General features: G+C 40.5%; 1 protein-coding gene across 12 annotated transcripts in view; it reads right to left on the minus strand.

The window, feature by feature from the left end:
• The window catches only part of CACNA2D3 (calcium voltage-gated channel auxiliary subunit alpha2delta 3), a 740,859-nt gene that overhangs the window by 363,073 nt on the left and 354,026 nt on the right, over positions 1-23,760 (minus strand). For all 12 annotated transcript variants that reach the window (XR_010589061.1, XR_010589062.1, XR_010589060.1 and 9 more), the window contains exons 6-9: positions 22,024-22,155; positions 17,904-17,964; positions 17,671-17,821; positions 7,933-8,007 (exon numbers count right to left, since the gene is read on the minus strand). Coding sequence is in view for 9 of the 12 variants with exons in the window: in XM_065551026.1 (XP_065407098.1) it covers positions 7,933-8,007; positions 17,671-17,821; positions 17,904-17,964; positions 22,024-22,155 (419 nt within the window). In the remaining 3 variants the exon portion in view is untranslated. The remainder of the gene's footprint in view (positions 1-7,932; positions 8,008-17,670; positions 17,822-17,903; positions 17,965-22,023; positions 22,156-23,760) is intronic.

The raw sequence follows: 23,760 nt of genomic DNA on the forward strand, positions 1-23,760 counted from the left end.
CGGGGTGCTTATTTACCATGTGAAAGTTGGCAAATGTGGTATGAACATATTCTGGTTCATAGGGTTTTTTGCTACTTTGGCTATGTCTCTTAATATTATTTTTCTAACTACATGATTTTAACAGTTTCAGCAAAAGGGGTTTGTATTTAGGTGAGGTAGAAAAGCTGGTACAGTACTCTGAAGGCAGAGATAGTAAGGACAATAGCTATTCTTCTCCTGGTGTTGAAAGAAGGTTCCAGTGTAATGGAGGAGTAGGGCTGTGTGATTCTTTTTGATGAAGGAAAGTTGAAACATAGTGAAAGAACTCACCAGGGAAAAGAGGTAGTTTTAAAATCCAGGGGGGGGAAATAAGAATCTGATACTGAAATTTCTAGATAAGGGGCCAAATTAATCTCTCACTCAACTGCAATGCATTTGACTTCTTGTCGAGTTAAAGACTGTTAAAATGGGCTGAATCTGTTTATCAGCACAGCCCACTTCCCTGATGTTGTTTTCAGCCCCCCCCATCCCTTTGGAGTGACCATTCCCCATTACCATCCTAGTTCCAACGACCCCTGGCTTTTGCTCATAGCAGGAAAGGAGAGCAGTCTCCGTAGTCCTCTACTTCTAAAGTTAATTTAAAAGCAACAACAACAGTATGCCTCAGTGGGTTACAACACCCTCTGGATTGTAGGACTCTGCTCAGTAATAAAACTCTACCAGAGAAGCCTGTAAGTAGTCGCCTGGACTGATGAAACAGAAGACATTTATTCTGAAAATATATTTGTAAGTGGCTAACATAGGTCTTTACATAGTCTCCTAAGGCAAAATGAATAAGCTATGACTATTTTGAGTGAGTTTAAAGTATCTATGCAGTATCTATAAGCAATTCATCCACATATCAGTGTGCTTTTTATTCCTCTGGGAAGCAATATGGATCACATTTCTCTAAAAATACGTTTTCCATTGTGAACTGTAGAATAGCAGACTGGCATTGCTTACTATGTGAAATGGAGAGAACAGACGTAGTTGCTGCCATTGATACTGAAGATCCTTACTTGTGAATTGTGACCGAGTTTCTTAAATGATCATTTCATTGCGGGTGTATCTAATGAGCCATATGAAAGCTGTGGAAGTCCTACACCAAGAACTGAAGAGTCAGAAGTACTGCGCAGATGTAATGTCTGGAATTAATCCTACTATTGCACTTTCCATCATTCTGCAACTGATCAAAAGGCAGATTACCACACATCCCTATATTACTTAATGTCGGATTCAATTTAATTGATCAAAATGTTTTTATGCCACCCAGATGATGCTCAACTATTATGAGCAGTATTTTACTATTCAAAATAGCTAAGTATGATTTAATATTTTACTCTTTGGAATATACAGCAGCATAATTTATATTTGGCTGAATCCCATTTTGAAATCACATCCAGAATCAATTTGTTTATCCTGTAAGTTAAAGAAGAAGTTCAAGGTTTGGGGAGAGTAACTATACAACCTTTTGCCAGCTAAAGCCACATTCTCCTTATTTATTATTTACCTTCCAGAAAACCCAGACTAAAGAATAAGGCTCAGATATGTAGGACACAATACATGGCAGCACTTTCAGTATGCCCGCACATTGTCAATCACTTTTCATTCTTCATAGGAACTAAGAACTGAATGTCATTGCATTATTTTTAAGTTAAGTACTGCTAACACATTAAACAGTGTATCTGCCTAAACACTTTCAGGCACAGAAATGGCATTGTCAATAATGCTGCTTACACACTTACACTAGATGAAGACAAAGAGCCAATGAGCTGTGACAGCTATCTAATTCAGCATGATATATTCAGTTCATGTGCCTATATGATGCACCACTACAAACACTTTGTGAATTGTGTGACATAGTTGTAAGGCCCAATGCTGCACACTTTGAATATATCCACACAAGAAATAGGGCCTGATCCAAAGCCCACTGTAATCAATGGAAAGACTCTTGTTGACTCAATGTATTTTGGGTCAGGTCCATAGAGAAGATATATCTAAAAACATCATTACACACACATTTAAAAGCTGGTCAGGAATTAACACAGTATCCTTAAAACATAAGTACCTTACCTACTACTTTAGCTATTTTTGAATAATTGCTGAAACTTCAGGACAAAAAAAAAAATATTCATTCAGGCTGAGACTTTCAAAGGTTGCTTAGGATGTCAGACACCCACCTCACACTGACTTTCAATGGGAACCGGACCCCTAATTCTCTTAGGCCTGTGTGGAAAACCCTAGCCTCAAATATATTGGAATATATTCCTAGATGCAGTGAATGTGTTTGTGTTTTCTCTGTAAAGGCCCATGCATACCTACATAATGATTTAACATTTTACATAGTAATCATGTAACTTCTTTTGCTTGGACAGTCCTGTTTGAAGCTGAATCACTTTGCCAATGGCCCTACTTTTTGATCTCAGGATCCACACAACTTTGGAATACGTAGCAGTGAAAGCTGCAGAGGTGGTTGTGACGGTAGTTTCTTAAAATTCTTTCCTAAATGCAGTATCAGTTAAATTTTCAGCAAAGGCGGAACTACCATTACTGCTTTTAAATGCTAGTGTGCATGAGTTTAATATCCACACACTGTCACACGAGAACTCAAACGTGCTCATGCACAAACTCACACCTCCGCTCCACAAAACTGTGCTGCCAGTAAAAGGGGTGAGGTTGGGCCTAACGGATGTGAGCCAGGCAAGTAACATTTTGGGAGAAGGGAGAGGATGGGCTTGCTCTGTTGAACATGCCTGGTGCTGAACCTCAGATTGAAAAGTGTTGTCAGTGCTCTCCTCCAAGGTGTGTGGAAGGGACAGTTTGGGCTTTTCAGCTGCAATCAGGTACTTAAAAGGCAGTTCTATCTGCCAGAAAGACAAGCAACAGTTGACTTTTTTAGCCAAATCAAAGTAGGCTTAGTAGCTACTTTTAGAGTCTTTCAAATGTAGCAGAGCTGCTACAAGGCAGAGTTTGATTTTAAAGGGGAAATAATGCTTGTAAACTACTGGCTCTAGGCAGTTTGCCAGATAGGGAAGTTTGCTAAGAAAGCTAGAGGAGGCTTTGCAGTAAAATAAGCTACAAATTGATTATTTGCTTCCGCTGAAAAATAAAATTTTGTTTGAATTTAGGAGGGAATAGCTTTTCAAATGCAAGTAAATAACAAAGTTGTGAGCATGGTCAAACCAAACAGTCATTTGAAAATCAAAGGAATTTTGATTCAAACAAACACTGTTTATGCACTTTTCTAACCTAATTTATTAGCTGCTAGTTTAGATATGTCGGATATTAGAAAATTTTGATGTACAGCTTTTTTCCTCATTATTTGCTAATTATAGAGGGACATCTGGCTAAGTTGCTTTTTTCTTCCTCACTTGAAAATTTCTCCTCTTCCTGCAAGCTAGCTCAGATGATAGCAAAAAGAATTCTTTGCACCTCCTCATTCCACACTGGAGCTGACTGAATGTTGAAAAAATAGTGTTTGCGAACATTTGACAACCAATTGTTCATTCAAACTATTTGCAATAACTTTTGAATAGCAAATACATTAGTAGAAATCAGGATCACTTCATGAACAAATCACAAACTGAAATGGCCACATGTTTTGTGCAAATTAATTATCTGATGAATTTAGCCCATTAGTCTAACAGTAATTGAGTACATTAGAATTTTTTTTGTTGAATATATTATTGCTCTAAACAAATCTAATGAGCTAAATGAGCACAGTGAAATGACATGCATAGAACATAGACTACAAAATATAAAACCAGATGGGATGAACTTTATTTATTTATTTAAATATTGGGTAACATTTTCAAAAGCACCTAATTTCTTGGGATGTAGGAACTTGGGTTTCAAAGAAATTTTGATGTTTTTTTAATGAGATTTAGGCTTGTAAGTGATGTAAGTACTTTTGAAAATTTTACCCATTATGTGTAATGTAATACACATTAACTCGTGTCACAAAGCAGGCAATTTTTTTTTTGCACCCACCATGCAGTCATGCCCAATTTCCTGATATGTTTTCCCAACCAGCCAGTTCTGTGCAACTATTTGTGCTTTTAAACAACCACAGTCAGTGATTGTAACAAGACAGCAGAATAGGTGATGCAGACTGGACGGCAATTTTTTTTGCCATTGTCTGTTGGATAGATAATTTTGTTTCAATTTGGTGCATATCCTACATACACACACAGAGTACTTGATACTCCACCATAGTTCTGAAGAAACAATTGAATTCCTTCAAGGAAGTGTCTCCTTCCACTGCATTGCAAAAGCTACAGGTACCAAAATACACACAAAATAACTTTAAAATACCTAAAACATACTGTACAAATACAATATGTATTTCCCAATAGACTAAATGCAGTTGTTGCAATTAGGTCAGCAGTCGCTGCACACTGTTATTTGAGATTGCCACAGTTTTCCCCTTATACAGGGACTCTTAGACTTTAAGACCAGAAGGGACCATCATGGTCATCTAGTCTGACCTGCACATCACAGGCCACAGACCTACTCCTGTAATGGGCCCATAAACTCTGGCTGAGTTACTGAAGTCCTATCTTGATTTAAAGACTTTAGCTAACAGAGAATCCATTATTTACTTGAGCTCAAGCCAGCAAGTGACCCATGCCCAATGCTGCCGAGGAAACCAGGGTTTCTGTCAATCTGTCAATCTGACCGGGGAAAATTTCCTTCCTGATGCCAAATATGGTGATCAGTTAGACTCAGAGCATATGGGTGAGACACACCATCCAGATACCTCCCAGTCTAGTGTCCCATTTCTGGCCACTGGAGATATTTGCTAGTAGCAGTCAGGGATGGGTCATACGCCGTTTGCAGGCAATCTCATCATACTATCCCCTCCATAAATTTATCAAGCTGAGTCTTATAACAAGTTAGAGTTTTTGCCCCACTACTTCCCTTGGAAGGCTGTTCCAAAACTTCACTTCTCTGATGGATAGAAATCTTTGTCTAGTTTCAATCCTAGACTAACTGATGGCCAGTTTATAGCCATTTGTTCTTCTGCCAACATCAGCCCCTAACTTAAAGAACTTAAAGACAAAGCCCTGTCTGGGATGATTTAGTTGGGGTTGGTCCTGCTTTGAGCAGGGGGTTGGACTAGGTGACCTCCTGAGGTCTCTTCCAACCCTCTTATATGATTCTATGAACTCCTGTCTTTCCCTGGTGTTTATCCCTGTGATGTATTTACAGAGAGCAATCATATCTCCCCTCAGCCTTCATTCTGTTAGGCTAAACAAGCCAAGCTCCTTAAGTCTCCTCTTGTAAGGTATGTTCTCCATTCCTCTGATCATCCTAATAGCCCCTCTCTGCACCTATTCAAGTTTGAATTTTATCTTCCTTAAACATGGGAGACCATAACTGCACACAGTATTCCTGATGAGGTCTCACCAGCACCTTGCATAATGGTAATAATACTTCCTGTCTCTACTGGAAATACCTCACCTGATGCACCCTAGGATTGCATTAGTCTTTTTCATGGCTGCATCACACTGGCAGATTATAGTCATCCTGTGACTGTCCAATACACCCAGATCTTTTTCCTCCTCTATTGCTTCCAACTAGCATATCCCCAGTTTATAGAAAAATATCTTGTTGTTAGTTCTTAAGAGGATGACTTTGCATTATTAAATTTCATCCCATTTCTATTACTTCAGTTTTCAATGTTATCCAAATCTTCTTGTGTGATACCTCCTGTGTGCCATCCACAAATTTTACTAGTATAGTCTCACTTTTTGTGCCAAGATCATTAATGAAAAAGTTAAATAAGATTGGTCCCAAGATCAATCCTTGAGGAACTCCACCAGTAACCTCCGTCCAGTCTGACAGTTCACCTTTTAGCATGACCACCCCAAACTCCCCTGCCCTCTATCCAACGCCCTCTGCTCCCTGCCCACTTACCGCGCTGCCTGGAGCACCGGTGGCTGGTGGCACTACAGCCACACTTACCGGCTGGAGCCGGGCCATGCTGCCGCTGCCACCGCCACCACCACCATGCAGCACAGAGCACTGGGTCAGGCTGGGCTCTGCAGCTGTGCTGCACCACGAGCTCAGAGCCTCGCCACCCAGAGCATTGCGCCGGCGGTGGAGCGAGCGAGCTGAGGCTGTGGGGGAGAGGAGACAGCAGGGGAGGGGCCGGAGGCTAGCCTCCCAGGCCAGGAGCTCGGGAGTCGGGCAGGACAGTCCCACGGGCCAGATGTGGCCTGCGGGCCATAGTTTGCCCACCCCGAACTAACTACTTAGTGGTCCCCCTTCTTCTTTCCTTGTTTTCTTTTAACTTATATGACTAAAGAATCTTTTATTATTGGTTTTAATTTCCTTTTGCAAGGTTCAGCTCTGCTTGGCTTTTGGCAGTTCTCACTTTTTCTCCCCATTTTCTGATTTCAAAGGGACAAGGAATATCTGGGGCAAATATGAGGGTAATGATTGGAAACCAACTGGCCTGAAAGACTATTGTGAATAAGTCACATTGTATCTTGTGAGCAGCTTGGAACAAAAATCCAAGAGGTATAGGCCAAGATTTTCAGAAGTGATCAGTGGATGCCCAACCTCAGATACCTTAAAAGGGGTCTGATTTTTCAGAGGGCAGCTGCTCAGTACTTTCTGAAAATCAAATCCCTTAAACTCATTTATGCAAACTTTTCTGACATGAATTTAACAGGTTAATCGTACTTGTTGCATCTTCTCTGTTATGAATGGGTGTCTAAATATAGCAGTTCTGAGTCATTTCCTTTAGCAAAGCCTTAATTCCTTGAATTTAACAGGTTTAATGTCACTTTTAAATCCATCACTTATTACTAAATGTAGATGAAAGTTTGCAAATATTTGGCTAGAATGTTAAATCTTTTCTTTCTTTAAAAATTATGATCAATGAAGTCATAGCTAAATTTCTGTGGATGTCAAAATGGCCTTAATGAAAAACAAAAGTCCTAGCCTAGCTCACAAAAAAAAAAAAAGTTGTAGGCAATAATTTTATTGCTTGTGGATAGCACATATTACACAAATTGATACAGACATGAACACTTCTGAGGTCGACTGTTCCATTGCCTGACTGATTTCACTGTTTGGAATCTGCCCCACCCTCCACTCTTTCCATTATTTAGCTTGACTTTTCATTATACTAGCTGCAGGCCATTTTCCATTATTTTGCTCCTTTTGACCATCCTGTCTACAAAAAACCCCCCACAATTTCAATTGGCGTAATTCTTTTTACCTTCTCTTACCAAGAATGATTGTGTATCTTTGCTGGTGTGGGATGAATACATTAAGATGGTAGGCAAAATATCCTATACAGTGTCTGATCCCACAGTCTTTATTCAAATAAAACTCTTACTGAAGTCAAAATAAATGTTCCCTGAGAAATGACTGAAGGATTGCGTTTGAAATTTGCACAGTGTTTTGAGAACTTTCTAGAAGAATACCATTATTATAATTTTTGACAATCTGGCATGTAAAGCTGAAACTTCAGTGTTATATAGAGAAACTACAGTTGCTTTCATTTGTTTAAAGAGTTTTGTTTTAACATTCCTCTTTGTGCATAAATATGGTATCTGATTCTATGTAACTTTTGAGAACAGTGAGACAGTTATAATTTAAAGCAATTTAAACCAGTATGGTGTAATTTGAAAAAAAAGTGACTAAACTTTATTAATACCCTGCAATTTCTATTGAAATTATTTATATATTATTCCAATAAGCTTATTTGCTCAAAGTAACTAAGCGAACATTTTTTTCTTACCTGCGAAGTCACATAACAGACTATTTTTAAATGGGACAAGAACAATTAACGTAATAAGTTCTAATAATGGGATCTGGTTATTTTTAAAAAGATCATTATAATACAGTGATATGCATCACATCCTATATCCTTTTTGCTTTGTTACTCTCATTCCTTACCTCTTTGTTGGCTCTGTCTGCTTGTACTAATGTTCCATTCAGACACGGTTCTACATAGTGAAGTTCTTCATTATACTGTGGGGGGAGTGGGAAGATGGAAAAATTAATTAAAGACTTTGAAAGATACAATTTATTTTAATGATTTAGCGCTACAGTAAAAAAAGATGCATATAAAGTAAAAACAATAGAATTCAATTCATTTTAAAAAAACTGGGCATGGGATTTTTTTCTTCTTCATATCATTCTTAGTATTTCAAAGGCTGGAATTTTAAAAAGGGAGGACCTACTTGATTGAATGCCAGAATACAGGTAGGTTTAGTGAGGACTGTACATAATTAAGTAAACCATACTATAGCAAAAGATACAAATGTTCTGAGTCTTAGGAAGACTGGCTAATAGGAAAACCTCCCAGGTTGGAATCTGGATAGTATTAAGAATTCAATGCTGATACAGTTCCAGCCTTAATTCCCAATCCTCTGCTTCATTTCGAGCAAACACTGACAAATATTTGAGTCAAGGCATGACACATTTTAGGGGGATGGTATTGTAGGAACTGAGCCAAAGCTCTATGAATTTGAATCCATTCTGGAAATGTTTGAAAGTGATCAATCAGAGATTGGCAGTCTTTGTAAAACTAGCTTCCATCACTTGGGCCCAGAGTTTTAAAAGGTATTAGGTGTTGCTCCACTCACTACTGCAAGGCCTATGTGACTTAGATGGCTACGGTATGGTCTGCACTACAGAGCTAGGTTGACATAAGGCAGCTTATGTCAACCTAGCTGACATAAGAACTCCACCTCTATGTGCGGCGTAGAGTCAAGGTCGATGTAGTTACGTCAACACAGTGACAATCTGTACAAGTGCTCCTGGAGGACATGTACTGCCGATACAAGGAGCAAAGCAGAGACATGCACAAGTGATGTAATTACTGTGGCGGCCGTATGCCAATGTAAGTTAGGTCCACTTAATTTTGTAGTGTAAACGTGGCCTAAGTCCCGTTTTCAAAAGTGAACTAAACATTGAGGACAGAAAGTCCCATTGACTTCCAGTGAGATGTATGTGCCTCAACATTTGAAAATGGGACTTAGATGTCTAATTCACTTAGGCTGAAAGCCTCAAAAGTATTTAGGGTCCTAACCACCACTGATCCGAGCCTTACGCCTTGCAACCCTGAGCAGAGAATGCCAAAATACCTTTTAAAAACTGGGTATTAGTCTCACAGCATGAATGTTACCCTTATTCTTCCTTTTCTGTCTATTCTTCTGCAGAGGTATCAGAAGCCAAAATATGGAGGGGGAGGCCTTTATGCTCCAGTTCTGCTTGGTTTCACCCCTCAACAGATACCAACTGAATCAGTAGAAGAACCATGACAGCCAATGAAAGAGGACAGCAAGTTCAGCCAAAAGTATTCAGAAACAAAATTTCACATGATTAATGTAAGTACTCACTCCGCCTCTCTCCATCTCAGTGAGAATAAAAAGAGTCTTACAATGATTCATTGCAAAAGTGTGGCTAACACAAGGTTCTTCCCACATTACAAGTCCGCATTGTCCATGTCTGGCTGGGACTCTGAATTTATTCTACATTCTCTTCAGCTTCACACTGCTCCTTTTTCTCATATTCTGTCTAACTCTAGACCCCCTGCAGCCTTCTCCTTCTTGGACGTCAGTCATCATCATTCATGTGGACACTGACTGCAGTGCTCTCCAACACTCATTAATTAATTACATGATCATTAGTGCATGAGGCAGGGTATTTAATTTGATCAGTGCCAAACTATTCTGGAGGCATTGTGCCAAATTCTGTTGTCAGTTATACACTAGTATATCTCTCAAGTAACTACACTCACTGACTGCAGTGGCTATAGTCTGCATTCAAACTGAGTAACAGAGTGATTGGATTATTGTATCAATGACATGTGCTATCTGGTCAGTGATTCCCTGTTCTGCAGCTAGTGTGTATACATCCCTCATTATTTTAATGCAGTCAATATCAATCCATTCTGAGGATTCCTATGCACACTGTGACAAAGTTCCTCCTCCGCCTTGGTGGATCCTGCGCTTTCTGGCGGATTTGCTCGCCTGAGAGGTTCACGGCAGTCCTCAGTTTGGCCACTTTTGTTAGTGACACAAACCTGCCGTTCATTCAGCTAACCTCATCACTGGCCAGCATGGGGGAAAGGGAAAACAATCTCCGCAGTCTCTGTTGTCCCACCTAGTGAGTCAGGGACAGGCCAGATCCCTTTCCAAATTAGACCTTCCCCTCTGGTGTGTCTCACAGACACCTCCTGTGTCAGATAGGGAGTTTGGGGGGAAGGAGGAAACCCTCCTGGCTATCAGGGACATGCAATCCAGAGACCCAGACAAAAAAAAAGTGGGGGCATGGGCTTGCTACTTGAAAGGGGTTCACCTGGGGACTGGCAAAGGGTCTCAGAAGGGGAAGCCCATCATGGGACTGTGTATTATTGAATGAGAATCAGCTTTTATAAAATATGTATAGTGGGTGTAAATAAAGACAAGACTGCACGTTACTGGGGCATAAGCCAAACCACAGCTACAAAACCCCCATGTAAGAAAGAAGAGTAGTTACAAAAGGTGCTAAAAGCCACTAATTCCCATTATTAGGAGCCATACAAACCTTTGAACCAAGTACCAAGAAAAAATTAGTTACCTACAGTTTGGTATTAATCAAAACCACTCAATAACATTAATGATCCTGGATCAACTGACTTACGATTGTCTGCTTTACCAACCTTGCCTGACGAAATGCACAACGTCATGCTTAACTGAGCAAGGACATAGAAAATCCAGGTTTCCCTCATTCAATGTAAAGTTGTCTCTTAACTTTCACATACCCTACCACAACAATAACTGTCTAAAGTAAAAAGAGGAACTTCTGTGGTGAAAGCTTTGAGTAGTCTTGCGTTTCAATTATGTTTTCAATATATTCTCTTCTGTCACATATTCCCACATCCATATACTCTAGCCACTAGTGTTCCTTGTCTTGACCACACCTAAAATGGGCATCTGATATAATTAGGGCCCTACCAAATTCACGGTCCATTTTGGTCAATGTCATGGTCATAGGGTTTTAAAAATAATAAATTTCATGATTTCAGCTATTTAAATCTGAAATGTCAGGGTGTTGTAATTGTAGGGGTCCAAAAAGGAGTTGGGGGGATCACAAGGTTATTGCAGCGGGGGGCTGCGATATTGCTACCCTTATTTCTGTGCTGCTGCCGGCAGCGGCGCTGCCTTCAGAGCTGGGCAGCTGGAGAACAGCAGTTGCTGGCTGGGAGCCCAGCTCTAAAGGCAGAGCTGCTGCCAGCAGCAGTGCAGAAGTAAGGGTGGCATGGTATGGTATTGTCTCCCCTACTTCTACACTGCTGCTGGCAGGGTGCTGCCTTGAGAGGTGGGCGCCCAGCCAACAGCTGCCGCTCTTCTGCTGCCCAGCTCTGAAGGCCGTGCAGAAGTAAGGGTGGCAATATCGCAACCCCCCTAAAATAACCTTGTGACCAACTCCCAAAAGACCAGATTTCACAGAGGGAGACCAGATTTCACGGTCCGTGACGCATTTTTCATTGCCGTGAATTTGGCAGGACCCTAAATACAATAGAGAAAGTTTCCCCTGCACCATCCTTTCCCAACTTCTCCTTTAAAATCTCAATCTGATCTTATCTCCCTGGCAATTTAAAATGAAAAAAATTGTTCAAACCCAAATTAAATTTTTAACATTGCTGGAGCAAAGTAAAATGGGCGAGCAGCTGATCACTAACTGACTCTAAGCAGAAACATTTACTCAGAGAGAGAGACATGTCACCTGGTATATCCCTCTGCAACAGCTGCTCCTTTTTGTGGAAACTGAGGCTGTTATAATCTGTATGCACTGTTATGCTGTATGATCACATAATATTAATGTTTGAAAATATGGCTTGAGATGAGTGTCCAGCAGAGGTAAGCAAGCAGCTTCCATTCAATCAGTTTCCATATTCCTCTCTTAACAGATCTAAAACAAAATCCATTGAGAGAGACAATGAAATTTACCTCTGCTGTACTGAGCCAAGATGAGGCCTTCCATTCTATTTACACCCAGATTAGGACTGCACAAAGATCCCTGGACAGCCTGATATGGAGCATAACAATAGGCTCAAACCAGGGAGCTGCAATTTTTTATTTCTATGAGTCCTCTCTCCCATCACTCTGTACAAGTAGCACAGAATCTGTAGCGACTGTACCAGCCCAAAGGCAGGAGAAAACGTATTACAACCCTACATGCTGGCTCAGGTTTGGTGGAAGTGAAATCCAACCATCTACACTTCAGTGGCACAAAGCCTGATTTACTCAATCAGGCTGAAGCGAATTTCACCCTTCATCTACTCTGAATGAATAGATGGGCTTCAAATGATGCAATTCTGAACGACCACAACAAACTCTGTTGATATGGTTATAATGGAAATTCTGCACATTAAAAACCGGGGGTCCTATTGCTGTGCCTTGAACTCACCAATAATGATCTCCTCTAATCAACTTTGCTAAAAATCATTTGGCTGAGGCATTTAAATTGATTTAACAATCTCATCCCAGTTAATATTTTGTTCATTTCATGTATGGCTTATGCTTCTGAAAAGTATTTTTCAAATTTCAGCATTGGACAGAATTAGCACTCTGGTTTTTATGATAATATTGTTAATTTAATGCATGACTTAGAGTTATACTTCAAAGCAAATTGAAAAAATATGTCTGTTCTCTTGTTGTTGCAGACATCTCTGTTCATGCACTGATGATCTGACCTTAAATTTTAACTTAGACTGCACAAAACCACTCTCATATTTCAACAATACTTTTGTAATTCAATCATCTAGTCCATCAATTTTGGATAGGTTTTGCAATAACCTACCCATGAAAGCGAAAACGATTTTTAACATTATCTTTTTATGTTTATCTTCTGGAAAGACCTGCATTGGATTCTTTTATGTTCTATATTCATAGATATATTCAGAAAATAATTTAGTAAAGATGAAACAGTCCATATATATCCAGGACCGGCTCCAGGGTTTTTGCCTCCCCAAGCGGCGGAAAAAAAAAAAAAAAAAAAAAAAGCCGCGATCACAGTCGCGATCAGCGACACTCCGGTGGCAGCTCCACTGCGCCGCTTTCTTCTTTGGTGGGAATTCGGCAGCAGGTGCTTCCCTCCAAGAGGGACCCGCCGCCGAATTACCGCCGAACAGTCCTTCCCCTTGGCCGCCCCAAGCACCTGCTTGCTGGGCTGGTGCCTGGAGCCAGCCCTGTATATATCATATATATACCCTGTCTATTAAAATATTTTTCACTATCCTATCTTATGCATACTTCATTTTTAGTCAGGCTTTAGCCCTTCATCTGCTCTCAGCCCCCTCCTTCCTTCCTTATCTTACTTTCTTTCACTGATACTGTTGCTGACTCTCTCCATGGTTTACACTCCTCCGATTGATTCTTTTGGACTTCTCCCATTGCAAGATCCATCCTGCCAACCCCGATTCCTGGCTCACCCCCAATATATGCCTCTTCACTTCCTGCTCATATACTGCAGTGTTATTGGTAGAAATCCTATGGCCAGGCTGACTTCCTCTACTACAAATTCATTCTCTTCCCTTCCAGTTCTGCCATCTTCCTAACTAAGCAATTCTACTTTTCCAACTTAATTGAATCCCATACCCTTAATCCCAGACACCTTTTTATCATCTTTGATGCAGTCCTCAAACCTTCCCCTCTTCCTGTCTCCACTTCTCTCTCTCAACACAGGTTCTTGCATTTTTCCTCCAAGAAAAAGTTGATAAAAAACACCATGACCTTCCCCCTCCCACTGCCTCTTCTTCCCTTCTTCCTTTCCCTCCTGCAACTCTCTCCTCCTTTTCCGGTCACAGACACAAATGTTTCTCATCTGCTCCCCTCTCTAACCTCTCCATTTGCTCCCATTACCCCATCCCGTCTCTTGATCACCCTTGTGTCTATTCTCATCTTCTCACTCTCCTCTAGCTCTTTCTATTTGTATTACAAGCGCACAGTAGTCCCTCCCATCTTAAAAAAAATCCCCAAAACACCCTTGAGCCCACTTGCCTCTCCAGAAACTGCCCCAGCCTCCCTTCTGCCTTACATCTCTAAGTCCCCCAATCTCTTATCCTGCTACACATTACGTCTGAGTAATAATAATAATACATGGAGATATATCTATCTCATAGAACTGGAAGGGATCTCAAAAGGTCATTGAGTCCAGCCCCCTGCCTTCACTAGCAGGACCAAGTACTGATTTTTGCCCCAGATCCCTAAGTGGCCTCCTCAAGGATTCCTCCCCCACAACTTATTCACAAATTCAACTACCATCTCTATGCTGGTGACTCACAGATCTACCACTCTGCTGCAGACCTATCTCCTTCTGCCCAAACTAAAATCTCAACCTCTCACTCTGATATGTCCTACCTAGTGGGAGTCTAGCTATCAGGTCAAGTACAACATGGCTAAACAGTACTTTTAATCTTTCCCCCAAAAGCTCTACCCACTACCTCCTTTTAGGATCACTACAGACACTAGTTGCTCAGGACCATTATCTAGGCATCGTTTTCAACTTGGATCTCTTTCTCTAAGTGCCCACACCCAAGCTATCTGTAAATCTTGCAGATTCTTTCTGAACAACATCTTTCAGATATGGCCTCTGCTATCCATCCATACAGTTAAAAATTTCGTCCGGGCTCTCATCATCTCTCGTCTCAATTACTGCAACATCCTTTTCTCTGGGCTTGACACTGTAATCTTACCCTACTCATATCCATTCAAAATACTGCTACAAAGATCATTTCCCTAGCCCATCACATTGACGATGTCATCCCTCTCTTTGCATCCTTTACTGGTTCCCCCTTTCTCAGTTGCATCAAATATAAGCTACTTCTCTTCACTTTCTAGGATCTTCACAGCCTATCTCCCCAATATATCATCGCTCTTTCACTACTGAGATGTTGACTCTTATGTCCAATCAGCCCTGTATGTACATCAGCAAATGTATGTCCTCATGTACGTATACTATGGTAACTCGGGGGATAAGTAACACATATCAATTTTCACATGCCAGCCTCCATTTTCAAGCAAGCACCTTTGTGTTTTCTCCCATGCTGCCCCTCATGCTTGGGAGGAGCTCCCAATCAGCAGGGCTGCCGGGGGGGGGAGGGGGGGAGGCAAGTGGGGCAATTTGCCCCAGGCCCCGGGCCCTGCAGAGAATATAGTATTCTATAGTATTGCAACTTCTTTCTATGGAAGGGGCCCCCAAAATTGCTTTGCCCCAGGCCCCCTGAATCCTCTGGGTACCACCTGCTGTTTCCTGTTCTATACAGACTGTAAGCTCTTTTGGTTCTGTGTTTGCACAGGGCCTAGTACGAGGGGTCGTGGTCCATGGCTAGGGCTCTTGAGCATTAACACAAATCATCATCAATGGATTCAGTTTTGTGTCTACAAATAAATGTGGATCCAAAATCGGCAAGCACAAACCAAAACAGCTTGATATCTAACTCCCTGTTTGTGCCCATTTTGTAGTGTCTAAGAGGCTATCGTATAGAATGTAGTATAAAAATATTATGCTCAAATCATATAAAATGCCTACAAAATAAAATAAAAACTGTTTAAAAAGTGATTTACACTCTCTTAAATGAAGCATTTAATAACTCTATAGTTACAACAATAATACAATCTCTAAATATCTTTGGAGTTCCTATAATAAACCAAGCATGCAGAAACTCTAGAATTATAAAAGAATAAGTATAGAGTTGCTACAATAAGTTAAGCAATTTGCAGCTGTATGGTTATTGTACTAAAGTAAGGTGTTCTATCATAGCTTTATTGCAAAGTCACTATTTTTTATACATTTTTCTAGATAGATAGGTCTATTGGGTTTCTCCATTAAGAAAATTATTTTCAAGAAAAGCATCTACTTTTCTTCCTGAATCATTTACATTAACTGACACAACTACTGATAAGCATCATGATTACCGACTAAATATGGCTCTTTAAATCTTAATTCTTTAGTTGATACATTTTTGCCACTTAGAACATTATTTAGATTATTTAAGTTGATCACAGTTTTGTTGAAGAACAATAAACCTTTCTTGGTACAGAATGTAATTATGCCTTCCTCTTCTGTGAGTTTCTGTTAATTATGTAATGAGTAATTAAAGATTAATAAGAAAGATATTCTGAACTAACTGCCTGTTATCTGTTAAAATATAGTAAGTGCTTGGATATTTAGGGACTATTTAGTCATTTTACATACAAAAGATCTGCATCTTACTGGGGACATTTTGTACTACATAAAGTGCACTTGCTTGTACCTGAATAAACTCTTCAGCATATATTGAATTAACAGTTTTTTAAAAATCCTAGGTTTGATATATTATGACACTAACATAAAGCATTTCTAAAGCTATCAGCAAGGAACATGTATAAGCTATAAGCCAAGGGCAGCCACAATATACAAGTTGAAAAGGCAGCCAACTTTTAGTGCCTGTTCCTGACACCTTTACTCACATGAGTAGTCCCTTTGTGTTTAAGGGTTGCAGAATTAGGCTCTTACCTTGTAATTAAAAAAGTTACTGTGCCATGGAAAATTAACTGCCACATCACACAGAAATAATGACAGCTGTTAATGATTTAATGTATCATCTTTAGTAACACTGATAATGCATCTCATCAGCTTAGCTTTGCTGCACCCATTCTATTCCTTGCAAAATAATGTCAGATCATATCGGAAACTGACCTAGAATTTGAATAGGGTATATAGTAAATGTATGTCCTCACGTACGTATACTATGGTAACTCAGGGGATAAGTATCACATACCAATTTTCACATATAATTTTGCAGACCATCAAAGAATGTTGGTGGTGAGTAACATGTGAATTGCCATATTTGCCATTATTTTGTTGCTGCTTTAAAAGTACAGAAAAACAATGGCTATTAGGAATAAAAGTGAAATGAGACCCACAGTGATAATACGCAGATCAAGATGACACAGTGCAGTGAGTTCTGCATGTTGCTTTACTTGCTTCATGACTTTTCTGCTTATGCAGCCAGCAGTTCTGGAACTCAATTGGCTTGGGGGCTAAACACCACCCCTCAGATCTCAGACTGAAAACTTTAGGGTATCTTTGTAAACTTGATGCGAGTATGTTGCAGTCTTAACAAAGGGGCTCTGACACTACGAGCCTATTGTAACTTATTTTTATGTGCAAAGCATTCCTTAGCTTTCACTCTACTACGGAAAACAGAGAAAAATGCACCTATTGGGTGGGGGGGGGAAGCTGAACATACAGATTGCATTAAAAAGCTGCATAAAGTCACACAGCAGAGCTGTGCTTGCTGCAACTCAGGCAATCACATTAGGTTATTATGGCAATGATTACTGCAACTCCCAGAATGACATACAGAAAACTCTGCAGTTTGACACAGAAAGTAGTCGTGTTGGGATCAAAGAGGGAATATGTCCAGAGAATGTTCAATATGTTAAGTGAAAGCAAGGAATAAAGTTGCTTTGGAAGAAATGCAAAGAGTCTGTCCAATTACTGAGGTTCAGTGAAATAGCACGCCATTACACAGTCCTCGATACCTGTCCTCTAAATTCAGTTTATTGGTGTACACGGCAGGATGTAGAATATGACAAAGAATACAACACAAAACAATTAATTAGAAAAAGAAGGGAAGAAAAATACAGAGAAACTCACAGCAATTATGTTGAAAAAGTCATCATCTCCAAGGGTATCCAAAATAGATGATACGGTTTGCTTAGCAATTGTCAGACGGAGTCCTTTCATGCTGCCACTGACATCAACTAAAATAACCACGTCTTTTGGAGAAGTAGCTGCTTGTATGTACCTAGACCAAGAAGCAAAATGCAGACTGATCTTATATTTTTTTATATTTCTTAAAAACACGTTGGTGGTTGACTGTTACCTACCATTTTCGATTTCTGCAGTCAAATGCAATAACTCCATTCTCATCTGGTTCCCATTTAATTCCTGTTTAAAAAAAAAGATTAGATTACAATATATCAGAACGTTGATAATATGTATCTTTGCTACTGGTGAAAGTAGCATTTAAAGGATTCTAATATTTTATTGATTGAGCAGACATGCTTAAATATCACATACAAAGAACTATAGCAGTAGTTGGAAAAATACTTTAACAAACTAGGACCATGGGAAATACAATCATCTTTCTCAGCTGCTTTCAGCCCACGGCAGGGTGAAGGCTGCTTCACCACTATTCTGTTCATCATAGTAAAGAATGTGTCTAGAGCCTCGCTATGCTTAGCCATGGTAGTTGGCAAGAGTGTGATGATGCTAATCAAGTCCATTTCCCCATTATTCTTTCTACCATGACTGAACTTGCCAGGGACTGTCATGCTTGATGGCATCACTCACAGGTTGTGTTTCAGACATTTTGCCACAGATCACTTGACTATGATGAGGTAATGTTTCTGACCCATGGGTCAGAGGAAATATAATACTAGCTTTCAAATAAAGAACATCAACAGGCCAGTACCCCTTGTTTTTAAATCAACATATTTCTGGACTTGCATTCAATCCATAGCACAATAAAGGATCCTCTTAAAATAACAATGCTAGAATTTCCACTATTGAAATGTCAAGGATCTTAAGGATCTGAACTATAATTTAAAACCTATATAGAGAGATGTGTCAGTCATCAGCCAACCACATACATATATACAAACATTGAAGACTTTAGGCTCCAGAAAACAGCCTCTAACCAATCAACTAAAAGAGCTGTTTCACTAGTGGCCTGATCTTGAATTAGGGAAGTCAATGGGAGCTTTGTCATTGAAATTAATGGGAGCAGGATCTGGTGCTATGCAAGAGCAGAGTGTTATGTAAGAGCCTGTATTCTGTTGTAGTTTAATGGGTGTTAATCAATGTATGCTTAAAACAATCCTTTGAGATAATCAGATGGCATCAGAAAGAAGATGCCAAGAAAGTGCAAAATAAAAAAAGGAATGAATGAAGAGGAAATATTGCATCTGTAGACAGAGCAGAATACCCAAGCGGAGTACTATCTGAATGATCTGAAGGGTGAATTCTCTTCTTTTATCTTCTCATACTATTTCAGGTTAAGAAATTACTTATCTTTTTGTGCCTCATGTAATTTTTTTTCAAGTAGAGAGATAGCCAGAGACACAGAAACATCCTAAGTGTGTCCCTAAGCATTTTTTTAATGCCTTGAAACTTATAGGAACGTTTTTCATGCCTTACAGCAAAGGCAATTCTCGTCTCTATTAACTTACAGAGAAGGTATTTGAAACCGTCATCTGATATGTGGAACTTGACATGATTTCTGGTTTTCTGCTTTATGTCCCATTTTTATCTCACCCCAGGGAGAGATGAGTCTCACAGTACCAGGGAGAGGCTCCCCTTAAGTCAGGGGTGGGCAAACTTTTTGGCCCGAGGGCCGCATTGGGTTTCAGAAATTGTATGGAGGGCCGATTAGGGAAGGCTGTGCCTTCCCAAACAGCCAGGTGTGGCCCAGCCCCCGCCCCCTATTTGCCCCCCACACACACACTTCTTGCCCCCTGACACCCACCTGGGACTCCTGTCCCATCCAATCCCCCCCTGTTCTGTGACAGCCCCCCCAGGACCCCTGCCCCATTCACCCCCCTGCTCCCGGTCCCCTGACTACCCCAGGAACCCCCGCCCTTGACTGCCCTCTGCTGCCCCATCCAACCTCTCCTCTCATTCCTGACTGCCCGCCCGGGACCTCTGTCCCATCCAACCACCCCTCCTTCCTGACTGCCCCCTGGAACCCCTGCCCCCTCCAACCACTCCTTCTTCCTGTCCCCTGACTGCCCCCAGAACCCCTGCCCCTGACTGCCCCCCGCTGCCCCATCCAGCCCCCCCCCTCCTTCCTGACTGCCCCCCTGGGACCCTGCTCTCATTCAACCCCTGTTCCCTGCCCTCTGACCATCCCACCCCCTGACCACCCCCGAACACCCCTGCCCTCGATCCAAACCCCCCACTCCCTGCCACCTTACCGCTCTGCCTGGAGCACCAGTGGCTGGTGGCGCTACAGCCAGGCCACCCAGCGGGAGCCAGCCACACACTGCGCAGCACAGAGCACCGGGTCAGGCCGGGTTCTGCAGCTGCGCTGCCCCAGGAGCTTGTAGCTCCGCCGCCCAGAGCATTGTGCGGCGGCGGAGCGAGCTGAGGCTGTGGAGGAGGGACCGGGGGCTAGCCTCCCGGGCCAGGAGCTCAGGGGCCAGGCAGGAGGGTCCCACAGGCCGGATGTGGCCCACGGGCTGTAGTTTGCCCACCTCTGCTTTAAGTCATATGAATGAGGAAATTATTAGCATGGAAAATGCTAATTTAATTTGATTTAGCATAGCAATAAAGATGTGTAGTAATTACTTTTACTTACCACAATATGAAACAGCTCTACTACTCCAAAATTAGGCTTTTTACATTATTGTTAGCTGTCTGAGTTCTATTTCTACAGTTGCAATGTTGGCATAACTTCTGCCTGAAGTCACATTTTCATAATTCCCAAGCAAAATTAAAACTTCATTTTTTATTAAAAATTCAAATCCAGCAGAATTAAATATCTCATATGATACAGCACTATGCAGAAAAATGCCCCACGGGTCTTACCTGTTCTAACCAAGAAACATAAGTATACCTATAATTCTGCAAACTTTCTCTCCTACTTTGTTACATATCTGTGCTAGCATGCATGCATGTACAGCATTTGCTAGAACCAGTGATATCTCATCTTGAAATTATGCCAGCTCGCTCTGAATTTCTACATGGACAAGATGCACAGTGAGAAAATGTAGGCCTTGCAAATAGGTTTGGAGTTTGAAATGGCAAAAATTGCAAGTACTGGCTCAATTTCTTTTGTAATTTACATTCAGTTGTATCAATTTCCTGGTTGTCATAATACAAGGAATTTGTAAACAGTAAGCGAAATGCACTAAATTGGGTAAATGTACAAAAACATGGTGTCTCAGTTTCAGGTAATAACACCTGTATTCACCCTCGGTGCTCCCTCGAGGGCACCCACTTAAGGTTCCTGGCTCCCAAATGCCATCTCTCTTGGGTGGAGAACAGCTTCTCTCTCTCTCCTTCCCAGGGTTTTACGGCTGCACATCTCCCTGCCTTACACTGTGATATCCCCAGCAAGCCAGTCTGCCTATAAGCCACCACCTGTGTTTTACTTTCTCTGCAAGGGTTATGAGCAGTGTATTGCCAGCAGTTACAAGATACCACACCACTCCTTCTAAGCAAGCACCTTTATTCTTAAGGTAACAGCATTACAGAAAAAGCATGTAAGAAACCAAAAGAAGTCCCTATACACATGTCAAAAGAGTACCAGAGGTCACCCATTAGTCTTATGGGGCCCTAGTAAGTCAAAGTCTTTCCAACCCTTCTGCAGGGGTTGCACTGAAGAATCCTGCCCATACGTTGGATTAGAAAGAAGGCCCCAAGTCAGTTTAACCACAAGCTTTTTATGCCAAAAGCCTTTGCTTTGTCTGTTGGTCTCTGGAAAATCCAGTTTGAACTAGTATATGTGAGCCTCCCCAAAGGTGGGACCTCTCTAGAGGTGTTTAAAACCTAAGTGATTCACCTTAATCACCCCTCCACACACACCCCGGTTTTGGTACTTGGAGGAGCTGTGATAATCATCCCCCATAGAACAGAACACAATCATACATTCAATCCCTGCCCCGGACTGATGCATACACTGATGATTAATACAATATGTTCCCACAAAGATACTGCATGCATTTGCGATATATGTCACACTTGAATTGGGTAAATGTGCAAAAGCAAGTGACAATATATTTGCTGTTGGACTATTCCCAATTTTTTCACAATTACAAATATTATTTGGGAGGAAAGGGGATAAATATTAATAGCCCTTGCTTTTTTAAGAACTGCTCTGAGAACTCTAAATTAAGTTAATGGAATCTGTGGGTGCTTGCAAAATTCAGGACCCGCAACACTAATTTTTTCATGGAAACCTGTAGCAATATCACCTGTTCATTTTATTTTAATTAATATACATACCTGGATACTGTCTAAAAAATCCCTTTGCACTTCCAAAGTACTGCCATATGAGAGAAGGGTCACGGTCAAAGTTATCGACAAACACCTTGTTTAAGGATTCTGACCAAAAGACTCCATTTACGATAGCTGGATCTGAAAAAATAAAGAAGAGTGACACTCAGTTGATAGAATCCCTTGCACCATATCATCTTTGGTTGATTCAGTATCTAAAACCATTGGTCTGCAAGTTCTAGCTCATAAGTCAAGGGCACTCTCTACATGTGGCTCCTATGAAGAGCACAGTTTCAGTGAGTATTTCTCCAGGACTTTCTGGGTCTCAGCACCTATTAACTTGGTGTGTACGGGCCTCTGGAAACTATTTTCTCCAGCCTTCATTCCCAGCATTCAAGAGATGACCCACAAAACACACCTACTCCAAAGAGAGAGAAAACTTCCTTCAGTAGCCAAGAGAGAAGGGTGAGGGGCAAATGCACTTCCCAGTCAAACTACCCTCCCAACATCTAGCAAGGTGTGGAGAGATGGGTGTGATGATGTACTATAACATGATAAAGCAATAAATGGACAATGGTATTGAGTCATGATGATGCAATGTCATCATGTATTAATGCAACATGACAACACAAATATTGGATAAAGTGGCAGGAAGTCATGATGGGATTATTTTGTCTCTCTCTAACATTCCATTTCTTAATAAAGTTGCTTTGAAGCAGTTACAGGCATACTTACAAACACTTTCAGCACTATTTATGTATTTTACCTAGTGGAAACGTATACATAGGTGTAGAAGATTCAATATATACATCACTAATCTGTGTAAGAGTTCCAAGACATACTTTATAGGTGAGAGTTAAATGTGTTAATTAGAATATATAACAGGAAGGGTCATATCACTATTACTGAATGAATGTACTGTAAGGGTAACAGATTAGTAATTACTTTAACTTGTAATTTATATACTTTTAAGGCTTGGGATTTTTCAGGATAATGTTATTTATATATTCTGTATGAATGTTTTGAATTTAGTATGGTCACTTTAACTGTATGTTAAAAGTTTATTTGTGCGGATAACATACATAATAGCCCTGTCAAAAGACAGATTCTATTTCACCAGGTTGTACTCTTACACACCAACACTCCTATCTTCGTTAAAATCTTTAGAGGGAGACCCTCTGCATAGTAGTATTTTTTTTAGTACAATGGAGTCTAATGTATGTTTTACTTTATAATAATATATATTATTCAGCATGCATATTAGAAAGTGAAGTGCCTTTCATTTCCTGCTGGAGTATGTAAGCGTATTGTGATAAACAAACAAATGCATAGCAAACACAGCATAGCACTAATTACTATATAAAAAAACATGGAGCTTGGATTTTCCAACACTGACTGACCTATTTTTTTTTATTCCCATAAACAGAATAGTACATGAAAGCAAACTAAAACTCTCCATGTGAGAAGATTTTTTTTATTATGTTTGTTTTTTCTTTTAATACAGCATAGTATATTCAACTAGTAACACTTAAAATCCTAAGACACCCTAGTACTTTTTGAATGATGTAAAGTGGTTATTTGTCATAAAAGTGACAAAGCAAAATTGAATTAATATATTTGAAAGCCAAGTTTTTTGACCTCGATATCACGTGGTTGTGAAATGAGACATGATAAAGAAAGACCCTCTATATTCCTAATACAACCTGCACCTAAAGGCAATGGTTTCAAAAAGAAAAAACAAAGCTA

This window comes from Chrysemys picta, chromosome 7 (genome assembly GCF_011386835.1).
Source record: "Chrysemys picta bellii isolate R12L10 chromosome 7, ASM1138683v2, whole genome shotgun sequence".
In the NCBI taxonomy this organism is placed as follows: domain Eukaryota; kingdom Metazoa; phylum Chordata; order Testudines; family Emydidae; genus Chrysemys; species Chrysemys picta.